We start from the raw sequence: 14,360 nt of genomic DNA, 5'->3' as shown, positions 1-14,360 counted from the left end.
CACTGCCAAATGCGGAAATCGGAGGCTGCTTTTGGTATTAGTCTCTTTTCTGAGCCAAATATCCTCGTGTGCAAGTTTAAAAACACTAAGATCTGTGCAAATCCAGCTGAAAGCAGCCTCTGACTTCCGCAGTTGGCATTGAACAAAACGGCTGAATGCACACCTCTAGTAGATATGTGTAGACATGTGCATTCGGATCATTTGTGATGATCCACATGTGGAAGAAGGCAGCCACTGGTGGCATTCTGCTCTTTTTGAAATGGAATTTTCTTCTTGTGAAAGTGAAACACACTAAAATCTGTGCAAATACAAATCTTAGTGTGTTGCACTTTCATAAGAAGAAATTTGGCTTCGAAAAGAGCAGAATGCCACGAGTGGTTGTCATCTTCTGCATTTGGATCGTCACAAATAATCCAAATGCACATGTAGGAATCCTTTTAAGGGATAATCTACTCCAAAAATGTTTTGTTTAAATAAAAAATAGATAATCCCTTTATTACCCATTGCCTAGCTTTGCATAACCAACTCGGTTATATCAAAATACTTTACCTCTGTGATTATCTTGTATCTGAGCCTGTGCAGACTGCCCCCTTATTTCAGTTATTTTGACAGACTCTGGTTTTCTTCTTAAATGGAAAGAGTCCACAGCTGCATTCATTACTTTTGGGAATTAAGAACCTGGCCACCAGGAGGAGGCAAAGACACCCCAGCTAAAGGCTTAAATACTCCTCCTACTTCCCTCATCCCCCAGTCATTCTTTGCCTTTTGTCCCAGGAGGATGGCAGAGAAGTGTCAGAATTTTAAATTTTTGTTTTTGTCTCTTATGGAGGGTAGTACTCTTCGGCATGGGACAGAAGTTTTAAGTAGTCCTGTCAGTCTCTCAGTGAGGGCTTGGATGAAAGTTAGAGTTCGGAGATTCAGGAAGTTTCTTTCTGCAAAACCATGCTGACTCATGTTAACAGCTCCTCAAGCAATCCGCGTTGTCTATGGGCTCGTGGTTTGGAACTTTGAGGCCTTTGGAAGTGACGCAGCCTTTTGGCTGGGCGCGCTTTTTTGACTGTACGGTTCACCCTGTGTCCGGACGTGGTTACGCTCTGTTTCCCATTTACGCATTCCCGACATTGTGGCGACTGAGTTATTCTAGTCCGCAGGGGTCTGGTCATAGGAGGTAGTGAGTACCCCAGCCATTGGTGGTGTCAGGTGCCGTTTTTGTTTTTTACTGTTTATAGTCCATATTTATATATCCTCTTTACAGTTATGGAGGATTCTAAAGCTGTGACTGTGCTCATTTCAGATTCAGTTACGGAGGATTCTGATACCGAGACGATTATGATATCAGATTCAGATTCTGTGTCCGGTGACGAATCCGGTTTGGCCTCGTTGACTCCTGTCAACCAGTTTTGTTCCATATGAGAGCACCCGGTTCCTCGGGCTCGGGGAATCAGGGGTCTGCTGAGCCATCCGCCTCTGGGGGTCCTGTCCTCCAGGGGGCGAGTTCCTTGCCGATTCTTCCTCCTACACATGCGGGTAACACAGCTTATGGTTCCTCCGCACGGGGTGGCGTTTTCTCCCTGGAGGTTGCAGCACGTTTTCACTTTCAGATATTGTTGGCTATTGTTCATCTGCATAGTCCAGACGTTTTTTTGAGAATGTGCTTGTGCCCTATTGTCCCGGGTTTTCCGCCTTGGGGTGGGCCTCTACAGTTCCCCCGCGGGTGTAACTGTTCCAGAGTGTTGTGCCTTTCGTTACAGGATTGCGCGCCTTAGCATGTTGCTTAGACATCTTTTTCAGTTATTGAATGACCCTATCGTTACCAGATATGGGAACTTTCAGTCTGATAATTCGAACGGTGCACCTCATTAGACATGTGAGGTTAACTCCTGTTTGTCTTTATTTGAGATCTTTCCCAGTTTTTTTGAAAGATAGGACTCCGTTTGGCTGGTCCTGCGGGTAGGCCTGTGTCTTTTGGGCGTTAACCTTCAGGTTGCCTTATATTTTATGTTGTATCCGATGGGATGTTTTTTATTTCAGTTTTCCTTCGGGAACCATCTGGGATCGATACTCTTGTTACTTCTCCGGAAGTTGTTTGGATATGTTAGTCCTATGTTTAATAATGTCTGTTTTTGTTTTTCCCCTATGTGGGAGAATTTATACAGCTTGCCGGTTAGGACCCTGAGTACAGGCTGGTCCTGTCGGGTTCATTTGGTTTGTGGCTGTTCCGATTCAGTAGTGGCACTGATTGCTCAAGTTATCTTTGTTTTTATGTTCAACTAAGCATTCTAGAGGACCTGTGGGTCGCAAGGCGGGGAAAGGATTGTTTCAGTCCTTATAGCCTTCAGTCATAGATGACCGGGCAGCTCTGCTGCGTCGTGTTAATTGACATCTGATTTAATCAGAACCTAGAGTTTCCTCCTCCATATACCGAGGAGTGGTTTGGCCTTCAGTTTTAGGCTTCTGGATGGTCCTATTGGGGCTTTATCCAACAGCTTGTATGTATAGCTGTACGGCATGCAGAAGGTTTTCTATTTAAAAACCTGTTGCAAATTTTGGCACCTTATGGGTGCGTATTTGACGTTTATAGTGTTTCTAGATACGGTTTTTACTCCTGGCCGCGTAGGGTGTGTCTGAGTTAAGAGACCTTTGGGTCTTCTTCCTTTATCTCCAACTGAGTTAGATCTCCTTGGGGATCTGTGTTCCTACAGGGAGCAATCAATGTCTGGGACTTGCTTAGCTTAGGGTTTTCCGGAGCTGGGAAGGCTTAGCACATTTCTCTCCTCTGTGTCCTCTGCCTGTGTGGAAGTGATGGGGAGACTAGCCCTGCTAGTGGGGTTTTTGAACTTTGAGGTATCCCTTTTGTTGTCCTGGGGCCATTGTGAAGTCCCATCATTAGGTTTCTAGCCTTGCTCCTTGGAGAGTTGGACTTTATCTAGGGGTGTTTCCTTCCTTTGGTTGGGGCTTTCGAGTTCTCTTTGCTGTCCAGATTCTCTGGATATGCTCCATTCCCTTTGTCTGTTTTGTTGACCAGTAGGGGTGTTTATTTCCTGGGTATGGCTGCATGAACTGTTAGGTACCTGGACCTGTTTTTCTTCCTGAGTCTTTCTCTTCTGGGGCGTTGCTCCGTCTGAAGGAGATGGTTTTTCCTTTCTCCTTGCTCCTTTGACAGGAGACGGTTTCCTCTTCCTTTGGGTTCTGAGGGTATTATGTCCTTCTCGGGGGGCCTAGATGGAGGCTTTGTGTTCTCCTTTTTCTGGACCTGTGAGTAGATCCGGCGGCTTACGTTGCCTGGAGCGTGCCCTCTGTAGGGGGCTGTTTTGTGTGGTCCGTTTCTCAATGACTGATTCTTCTTTCTTCCTTGCAAGCTCCCTCTGTGTCATCCTGTTATGGACTCTGTGTTCTCGAACTTGGGGTTTTGCCTGGGTCTATTACACGCTATTTCACAGTCGAATACTTGGGTATTCTATGGGCAGGCGATGGGAGGACTTTGCCTCTTTAGTGCATTCCATGCTTGCAGGTTGTTGGGGAGACGTATTTTCGGTCTCCATGCCCGGTGTTATCCCGGGTTTCGCCTGGTATAGCTGTGGCCTCTTTCCCTGTTTCGGTTCATTTGGGTCTGTGTGTTGGGCCCACTCTTGGAGGTGCTGTTTTTTGTATTGAGGGACTTTCGGTTTCCTCTGTCCTCCTTCTTGGGGTTTTCGGCTAGTTCACCCTTTATTTGTGAGAGGTGATTGGTGGGGGACCGTCTGTTGGTCGACGGTGTCTCTTGGTGAACTGTTGGCTCAGTCGAGTCCGTTTTGCGGTCTCTGGTTTGGCTCTGAACTGGCTGCGAGTCAGTGTCAATGGGGCTTTTCCTTGAAAAAAAAATTTCGGCTTCGGACAAAGCGGGATTTTTTTATTGGGTAGAGGTTCAGGCCTGGTGCTCTCAGTATGGGCCTCCTATTGTACCCTCCCGTCTTGGCATTCAGTGTCCTTTATAGCTTGGGTATTGTTTCCCAAAAGTAATGAATGCAGCTGTGGACTCTTTTTCCATTTAAGAAGAAAAACATAAATTATGCTTACCTGATAATTTCCTTTTCTTCTGATGGAAAGAGTCCACAGCTCCCCACCTGTAATTTTTTGTGAATAAAAAGAGAGAAGTGCTCAACCTGGGAACGAACAATAGCATAATAGCTTGTTCTATGGCTAGTTACCACCCTAGAAGCAGGCTCTTTTTGCTCAATATGTGCCTTTCACAGAGAAGAACTTTCCTGAAGCATATCAGTCTAATCCTGACTTAACAGTGCAGTCCAGCCCCGAAATACCAGGCAATCCCTCTCTGAACGAGAGAAACGGCAAAACCCCAGACGTACGTTTCAGCCTATTGTGGGCCTCATCAGTGAGGTGCAGCCATATCCCTCTAGGCACACTGAGCAACGGGTCCACGTCTTGATTCCCGCATCACACTTAGGGAGACTTCCCTAAGTGTCATAATTAGCATAAATAAAAAGAGAGAAGCGCTCAACCTGGGAACGAACAATAGCATAATAGCTTGTTCTATGGCTAGTTACCACCCTAGAAGCAGCCTCTTTTTGTTCAATATGTGCCTTTCACAGAGAAGAACTTTCCTGAAGCATATCAGTCTAATCCTGACTTAACAGTGCAGTCCAGCCCCAAAATACCCGTCAATCCCTCTCTGAACGAGAGAAACGGCAAAACCCCAGACGTACGTAAAAAAATTGGCGTAATTTTGTGTGGGCGTCATATTCTTCTGGCACCTTTTCACCCTGATATTTCTTCTACTGTTCCTTGTTCCTCGGCAGAATGACTGGGGGATGAGGGGAGTGGGAGGAGTATTTAAGCCTTTGGCTGGGGGTTCTTAATTCCCAAAAGTAATTAATGCAGCTGTGGACTCTTTCCATCAAAAGAAAAGGAAATGATCAGGTAAACATAATTTATGGGTTTTTTAGCCAATCAGTGCTGACTAATAAATAACTCCACTGGAGTGAGCACAATGTTATCTATAAGGCACCCATGAACTAGCGCTGTCTAGCTGTGACAAAATGCACTGAGATAAGAGGCAGCCTTCAATGGCTTAGAAATTGGCATATCAGCCTAACTAGGTTTAGCTTTCAAGAAATAATACCCAAAGTACAAAGCAAATTTGATGATAAAAGAAAATTGGAAAGTTGTTTAAAATTGTATGCCCTATCTGAATCATGAAAGTTTAATTTTGAGTAGACTGTCACTTTAAAGTGCATGTAAAGTGAAGACTATCACCCTTCGTCATATTATGCATCTACTAAAATACATAGGACTTTATTTCATGATTTTTTTTTATATCGCATCCTAATTCACAAAATCAATCTATTTACCAAATATTATAAGCCGTGATTCCTCCGCCCGCCATTTTATCCCTCAATTCACAAGTGATTGACATTTCAGTCTTCTAATCCGCAGTTGCACCCCGTGGCGTTCAGCCCCTTTACTGTAACGTCACGCGATGCTTCTGCGCATGCCTTTTTGACTCCCAGAACTATTCGGATCCAAAGCGCACCCACGGCACGCATGCGCTACACAGACACTCACTAATTTTCACAAATAATACCCTCTTCATTCAGTAACGCATGCGCATATCTACTAATGATGTAGACACGCACGAATTGAGCACTCCACGGGGACGTGCGTAGACACGCATCCGCAAATTAATTACTCCACGCTTGTAATAGAGTGTGCGGGACCGCTCTCTACGTCAGGGACTAGAAAAGAAGGAAGTAGAGGATGGGAGGAGCTGCTTGCAAAAACGGAGCTAAGTGATAATATAAAATATTACATAAATAAAAATATTTACAAAAACAAAAATATGGCGGTTTAACTAAAGAAGTGGTTCTGAATTAGCAGTGAATACAAACTATTAGAAAATTTACATTCACTTTAAGCACTCCCTTGTGTGTTTTCTGGATAGGATATTGAGCAGGCTGGGTTTGTCTGCATGTTTCTTTCTTTTATCAAAATCTGTTTTTTAATACATAAGAAAAAAAAAGTTGTGGAATTATTTTGAACACCTAACAGACTGTCTAACTGATACCCGCAATCTCCCCTTCAGTGAACAATGCTCTATATTAGATCTTACCACTATGCTTAAGTGTGTCAGAAGAACACACAGCAGCCATTCCTCAATTTAGGCCAAGCATGAAAAAAAGCAAATTCTACCCAGTCAATAGCAGAAGCAAAGGCATTGACGTGTTCCAACGCACAGTAGAACACAAACTAAAACAACTATCTGACAAAATACAGAATGAGAAGATTAGCAAAAACAAGGAGAGGTATTTTCATAACTTAAGTAAAGAACAAAATCTTGCCCTTAAAACCTTAAAAAACAACAGTCAGATAGTGATTAAGGAATCAGACAAAGGGGGGAATGTAGTGGTGATGAACCGTGATTATTATACCAAGGAAGCCTATAGACAACTAAATGAGGAAGCCGTTTACACCAAACTAACATTCAACCCCACCAAGAAATTTAAGGACAAATTAGAGGATATTCTTACCCTAGGTAAGCAAGTAGGAGCTTTCACAGAGACACTCTTTGAAACACTATCACCCTCCACACCCTACACACCAATTTTCTATTTTGTACCAAAATTGCATAAGGATAGTAAAGAGCCACCAGGCCGACCAATCATCTCAGGGGTGGGTTCATTACTTGAACCTCTTTCCGAGTTAGTGGATTCTTATCTCCAACTATTGGTTGGAAACTTGATGAGTTATATCAAGGACTCCACAGATGTCCTCAAACATATGAACAACCTGACATGGAAAGAGACATATTGTCTAGTGACAATAGATGTCACTGCATTGTATACATCCATCCCACACCATCAGGGGTTAGAGGCTCTGTCATACTTTTTGAATAATTTTTCAAACTACAATAAGGAAATTGTTTATTTTCTGTTGACCGCAGTGGAATTTCTTTTAACACATAATTATTTTCTTTTTGAGGGAAGTTGCTATCTGCAGAGACGTGGTACGGCCATGGGGGCAAAATTTGCCCCCTCCTACGCCAACCTCTATATGGGGTGGTGGGAGGCCGCCCACGTCTATGGAGATGGCAACCCTCACAAGGAACATATAATTTATTATGGCAGATATATTGACGACCTACTGGTGGTGTGGGATGGAGACATGGAACTTGCAAAAGATTTTGTCAGTAATATTAACAACAATAATATGAATCTCAAATTTACATTACAGCTCAGCCTTGATCATATAGAGTTCCTAGATGTAGACATCACAGTGAACACAGCACAAAAAACTATTAACACATCTGTGTATAGAAAACCTACAGGGGGTAACACCATACTAAACTATAAATCTAGTCACCCACAACATGTTAAGAAAGCTATCCCTAAGGGACAGTATATCAGAACTAAGAGACTCTATTCAGATAAACAAACCTTTGAAACACAGTGTCAAATATTGGAAGATAGGCTCTTACAAAGAGACTATCCCTTACCATTGCTGAGAAAAACAAAAGAAGATGTGGAAAAAATTCCCAGGGAGAATCTGTTGGTGTACAAACACAAAACCAATAAACAAAGTTTTACCAGACAAAACAAACAAAAGTAGAGTAAACTTATGTTTAGCACACCATACAGTTTGGAATATCACAAAATCTGTGATATTATCAAACAAACCCTACCAATACTTGCAACAGACACAAATTTAGAACACATAGCAGCAGAAGGTTGCAGGTATGTAGCAAGAAAAAGTAAGACCATTGGCAACATAATAGCACCCTCAGATCTAGCTAATGTAAGTACCCGTACTTGGCTCCCACAAAGATTTGGCTTTTTCAAATGCAGGGCACAAAGATGTAAAACCTGTAGCCATGTAGTGGAAGGAGTGAATTTTACTTCCACAGCAACAAATCGCACATATAATATTAGATACAATTTAAATTGCAAATCTAATCATGTGATTTACTTATTGACCTGTAGGGGGTGTAACATCCAATATGTTGGGAAAACTAAACAACTTGTCAGGGATAGAGCTCAGGAACATGTCAGGGACATCGAAGACCCAGACACATTTACACCGGTAGCAAGACACTTTAAATCAGAACATTTGGGTAATGCTGCCCTAATATCTATACAGGCAATTGATCATGTACCACCACACAAAAGGGGTGGAGACAGAATTCAAAGGCTTGATTATAAGGAAGCCCAATGGATTTTTCTACTTAACACAAGAAATCCACAAGGCATTAATAAAGAGAGTGATGTTAATCTCTTTATTTAATACCAATTAATCCAGACTCACACTTTCTGTACGTAATGCCATCCACACCGTCTTTGTCATATCAAAGCTGGATAGCCTAGTATTAGGGATGTATATACACTAAACAATAAATAAATTAACAATAAAGTATATTACACCAAACCAGGATAGCCTAGTATTAGGGATAACACATTCAGAAATTTAGGAATAAGTGTACTTGTATATGTATTACTAACAGTGTATATAACCATTCCTTATTGATTCTCTATATGGTAAATTTCCAGGAAAGGGAGAATTGGGGAAAATATACTTTTTTTAAGTACATCCCAACTTAGAATAAAGTTTAGATTTTTAACAAACATTATTGACATTTTTTATATCAATATTCCTAAAATATAGCTAATTGTGTCCCCTTAATAGTGCCCTCCTTTTCTGTTATTAGCTCAGTATAACACCAAATTCAATATGTCAACAAGGGGTTAACTTTTGTTTTTACTTTTAATTAGAGTGTATTGTTCCTTTAAATAGGAGTAACAGTGGCGGCAAAAACATAGCAGTGAACAAGTGTGCTGGAGACACACGAAACATGTCTGCTGTGCTGCACTGTTACCCCTTTTTGCCAATGTATGCTATTGTTTAGAGCTGCGGCCCTTTTTGTTTTTAAGTGCACACAATTAAGTCTTTTTTACTTTTACCTACTTGTACTGTCCCCTGCTTTGTCACTTGGGAACTAGTAGGTTTGCAGCCCTGTAGCCGCAACAAACTTTCGAATAATTATTTTTCTTTTTTCCTTTTCCCCTTTTTTTCTTCAGATTAAAAAGAATCAACAGGATGTCTTAAGTTTTTTACATGCCAACAAGATTGAATATGAAGAAAAAGATATTGCTGCAAATGAAGAAAATCGAAAATGGATGAGAGAAAATGTCCCAGAAAATTGCCGACCAACAAATAGCAACCCTCTTCCTCCTCAGATTTTTAATGAGTCTCAGTACTGCGGGGTAAGACATCCTTACTTACTAAGCTTTATGTGTTGAATTTTTTAAAAGAAAAAGGCAAGTGATTTGAATGTTATAAAATATTTCTGGTATTATTAACCTGCAATTTTCTCTTGTAAGGTGTATCCAGTCCACGGATTCATCCTTTAATTGTGGGATATTCTCCTTCCTAACAGGAAGTGGCAAAGAGAGCACACAGCAGAGCTGTCCATATAGCTCCCCCTCTAGCTCCACCCCCCAGTCATTCTCTTTGCCGGCTCTAAGCAACAGGATCCCTCTCGGAAGGGTAAAGTGAATGTGGTGTTAGATTTGTAGTTTTTTTTGTTCTACAAGCAAAAGATTGTTATTTTAAATGGTACCGGTGTGTACTGTTTACTTTCCAGCAGAAAAGAGATGAAGATTTCTGCAGAGAGGAAGATGATTTTAGCATGTTGTAACTAAAATCCACTGCTGTTCCCACACAGGACTGAGGAGTACAAGAAAACTTCAGTTGGGGGAACGGTTTGCAGGTTAGGCTGCAATAAGGTATGTTCAGTCATTTATTTCTAGACAAGACTGTGATAATGCTAGAAAAGGACTGATAAGATCCCCATGAGAGAAGGGTAAGCTTTATTCAGAGACTAAGTATGGAATTACAAGCTTATATAACAGGGCTAATTTATGCTGGTTGACACTATTTTATGGCAAGTTGACACTTTTTTATAGCAAACGGTTTTTACTAAGAAAAATCGTTTTTTAAGACACTTTGAAGGTCCCTTTGGGTTTCTTACAGGGGTTATTACCCACATGGCTAATATTATAATTCTTAGGAGTGTTTTCTTAGGCCTCACAGCACCGGAGTAAGGTGGGAGGGGCCTAATTTTGCGCCTCAGATGCGCAGTTAGTTTGACTAGATCTTCAGGCTGTGTTCACATGGAGGCTCCTGCTACAGTTTGAGGACCCATAAGAAGCTTTTTCCCCATAAATCTGACTCCTAAGGGAAGGTAGGGCCACAGCAGAGCTGTGGCAAGGTGCTAAAGTTGTTTAACCGGTCTGTTAGCTTACTATTGATCCGGTTTGGGCATTAAGGGGTTAATCGTTTTTCTTGCTAGTTGTGCAATCTTACCAAAGCTTTAGGTACATACTGTGAAAATTTCAAAAAGTTTGGTGCATTTTTCACTGTTTTGGAAAATTGTGTGCCCTTTTTTATCTCAAAGGCACAGTAACGTTTTTTTTGCAAAGTGTGTTTTTGATTGATTAAAGTGATTTCTAAGCCTGTTTGTCTTACTACTAGTCTGTTAAACATGTCTGACACCAAGGAAAATCCTTGTTCAATGTGTTTAGAAGCCATGGTGGAACCTCCTCTCAAAATGTGTCCCACTTGTATTGATATGTCTATACATTTTAAAGACCATATTGTTGCACTTAAAAATGTGCCCCAAGATGATTCTCAGACAGAAGGTAATGAGGTTAGCCCGTTGACCTCTCCCCAAGTGTCACAACCAGTTACGCCCGCTCAAGCGACGCCTAGCACCTCTAGCGCGTCTAACTCTTTTACCTTACAAGACTTGGCAGCAGTTATGGATAATACCCTCTCAGTATTTTTATCTAAGCTGCGCGTGTTACCTGCAAAGCGGGATAGCTCTGTTTTAAGAACAGATTATGAGCATTCTGACGCTTTAGTAGCCGTATCCGATATACACTCACAACGCTCTGAAATGGGGGCGAGGGATGTGCTGTCTGAGGGAGAAATTTCCGATTCGGGAAAGGTTGCTCCTCAGACAGACTCTGATACGTTGGCTTTTAAATTTAAGCTAGAACACCTCCGCTTATTGCTCAGGGAGGTATTAGTTACTCTGGATGACTGTGACCCTTTGGTGGTTCCAGAGAAATTGTGTAAAATGGACAAGTACCGAGAAGTTCCTGTTTACACTGATGTGTTCCCGGTCCCTAAGAGGATCGCGGATATAGTAACTAGGGAGTGGGATAGACCAGGTATTCCGTTTGTTCCCCCTCCTGTTTTTAAGAAAATGTTCCCCATATCTGACACCACGCGGGACTCGTGGCAGACGGTCCCTAAGGTGGGGGGGGGGCTGTTTCTTCACTTGCTAAACGCACAACCATACCAATTGAGGACAGTTGTGCTTTTAAAGACCCTATGGATAAAAAATTAGAGGGTTTACTTAAGAAAATCTTTTTTCATCAGGGTTTTCTTCTCCAACCTATAGCGTGCATTGTTCCTGTAACTACTGCAGCTGCTTTCTGGTTCGAGGCGCTGGAAGATGCGCTCCAGACGGAGACCTCATATGAGGACATTATGGACAGAATTAAGGCCCTTAAGCTGGCTAATTCTTTTATCACAGATGCCGCTTTCCAACTAGCTAAGTTAGCGGCAAAGAATTCAGGTTTCGCCATTCTGGCGTGCAGGGCACTATGGCTAAAGTCCTGGTCGGCCGATGTGTCGTCAAAATCCAAACTACTGAACATCCCTTTCAAAGGAAAGACCCTTTTTGGGCCTGAATTGAAAGAGATTATCTCAGAAATCACTGGGGGAAAAGGCCATGCTCTCCCTCAGGACAAGTCCTTTAAGACTAAGAACAAACAAAATAATTTTCGTTCCTTTCGAAATTTCAGGAGCGGTCTCGCTTCATCCTCCCCTGCTGCAAAGCAAGAGGGTAACACTTCACAACCCAGGGCAGCCTGGAAACCTTACCAGGGCTGGAACAAGGGTAAACAGGCCAAGAAGCCTGCAGCTGCCTCCAAGACAGCATGAAGGGGTAGCCCCTGATCCGGGACTGGATCTAGTGGGGGGCAGACTCTCTCTCTTCGCTCAGGCCTGGGCAAGAGACGTACACGATCCTTGGGCCTTAGAGATTGTATCCCAGGGATATCTTCTAGAATTCAAGGACTCCCCTCCAAGGGGAAGGTTCCACATTTCTCGTCTGTCTAAAGATCAGACAAAGAAAGAGGCGTTCTTACGCTGCGTAGAAGAACTACATACAATGGGAGTGGTCCACCCAGTTCCAATTGTGGAACAAGGGCTGGGTTTTTACTCAAACCTGTTTGGGGTTCCCAAAAAAGAAGGAACTTTCAGACCAATTCTGGATCTCAAAATTCTAAACAAATTCCTCAGAGTCCCATCATTCAAGATGGAGACCATTCGGACAATATTACCAATGATCCAGGAGGGTCAATTTATGACACTGTGGATCTAAATGATGGGTATCTACATATTCCTATCCACAAAGATCATCACCAGTTCCTCAGGTTGGCTCTTCCTTTCGGGTTGGCCACTGCTCCCAGAATTTTCACAAAGGTGCTAGGGTCCCTTCTGGCGGTTCTAAGACCGCGGGGCATAGCAGTGGCACCTTACCTAGACGACATCTTAATTCAGGCGTCGACTTTCCAAAGAGCCAAGTCTCACACGGAAATTAAAATATTTCTGACGGAGGTCAGAAAGTTAACACTCTTAACTACTTGCCGAGCTCTTCATTCCATTCCTCGGCCGTCTGTAGCTCAGTGCATGGAGACAATTGGACTAATGGTAGCGGCAATGGACATAGTCCCTTTTGCACGGATACACCTCAGACCACTGCGACTATGCATGCTCAAACAGTGGAATGGGGATTATGCAGATTTGTCTCCTCAAATACAATTGGACCAGGGGACCAGAGATTCTCTTCTCTGGTGGTGGTCTCAGGATCACCTGTCTCAGGGAATGTGTTTCCTCAGACCAGTGTGGATCATCGTAACGACCGACGCCAGTCTGTTGGGCTGGGGTGCAGTCTGGGACTCCCTGAAAGCTCAGGGTTTTTGGTCTCGGGAAGAAGCTCTTCTCCCGATAAACATTCTGGAACTGAGGGCGATATTCAACGCTCTTCAGGCATGGCCTCAGCTAGCTGCGGCCAAATTCATCAGATTTCAGTCGGACAACATCACGACTGTAGCTTACATCAACCATCAAGGGGGAACGAGGAGTCCCCTAGCAATGATGGAAGTAACCAAAATAATCAGGTGGGCGGAGGATCACTCTTGCCACCTCTCAGCAATTCACATCCCAGGAGTAGACAACTGGGAAGCGGATTTTCTAAGTCGTCAGACTCTTCATCCGGGGGAGTGGGAACTCCACCCGGAAATATTTGCCCAGCTGACTCAGCTATGGGTCACTCCAGACTTTCCTTCCTCGTCTGGTTGCCAGAATCAAGCAGGAGAGGGCATCAGTGATTCTAATAGCACCTGCGTGGCCACGCAGGACTTGGTATGCAGACCTAGTGGACATGTCATCCGTTCCACCACGGACTCTGCCAATGAGGCAGGACCTTCTACTTCATGGTCCTTTCAAACATCCAAATCTAATTTCTCTGCGTCTGACTGCTTGGAGATTGAACGCCTAATTCTATCTAAGCGTGGTTTCGGTCGGTTATCGATACCCTGATTCAGGCTAGAAAGCCTGTCACCAGGAAAATCTACCATAAGATTTGGCGAAAATATCTGCTTTGTCTATTCTTTTACACAAACGTCTGGCAGAGGTACCAGACGTTCAAGCGTTTAGTCAGGCTTTAATTAGAATCAAGCCTTTTTATAGACCTGTGGCTCCGCCATGGTGTCTGAATTTAGTTCTTTCAGTTCTGCAAGGGGTTCCGTTTGAACCTTTACATTCCATAGATATTAAACTTTTATCTTGTTAAGTTTTGTTTTTGGTAGCTATCTCTTCTGCTCGAAGAGTTTCAGAGTTATCTGCCTTACAGTGTGTCTCACCTTACTTGGTGTTCCACGCAGATAAGGTAGTTTTGCGTAACAAACCCGGATTTCTTTCTAATAAGAATATTAATCAGGAAATTGTTGTTCCTTCTCTGTGTCCTAATCCTTCTTCGAAGGAGGATCGTCTGTTACACAATCTTGATGTGGTTCGTGCTTTATTTACAAGCAATTAGGGATTTCAGACAAACAACTTCATTGTTTGTCATCTATTCTGGTAAGAGGAGAGGTCAGAAGGAGACTGCTACCTCTCTTTCCTTTTGGCTGAAAAACATCATCCGTCTGGCCTATGAGACTGCTGGCCAGCAGCCTCTTGAAACAATTCGTGCTCATTCTACCAGAGCAGTGGCTTCCACATGGGTTTTTAAAAATGAG

General features: G+C 42.9%; 1 protein-coding gene across 1 annotated transcript in view; it reads left to right on the top strand.

Annotated features, from left to right (window-relative positions):
- SH3BGRL (SH3 domain binding glutamate rich protein like) overlaps positions 1-14,360 on the top strand; it is a 142,270-nt gene that overhangs the window by 107,691 nt on the left and 20,219 nt on the right. Inside the window, exon 2 of the mRNA XM_053699340.1 lies at positions 9,066-9,251. Coding sequence (XP_053555315.1) covers positions 9,066-9,251 — 186 coding nt within the window. The remainder of the gene's footprint in view (positions 1-9,065; positions 9,252-14,360) is intronic.

Source organism: Bombina bombina, chromosome 1, assembly GCF_027579735.1.
Source record: "Bombina bombina isolate aBomBom1 chromosome 1, aBomBom1.pri, whole genome shotgun sequence".
NCBI classification, from domain to species: domain Eukaryota; kingdom Metazoa; phylum Chordata; class Amphibia; order Anura; family Bombinatoridae; genus Bombina; species Bombina bombina.
The sequence above is the reverse complement of the archived record's forward strand: the minus strand, read 5'-3'. Positions and strand labels throughout refer to the sequence as shown.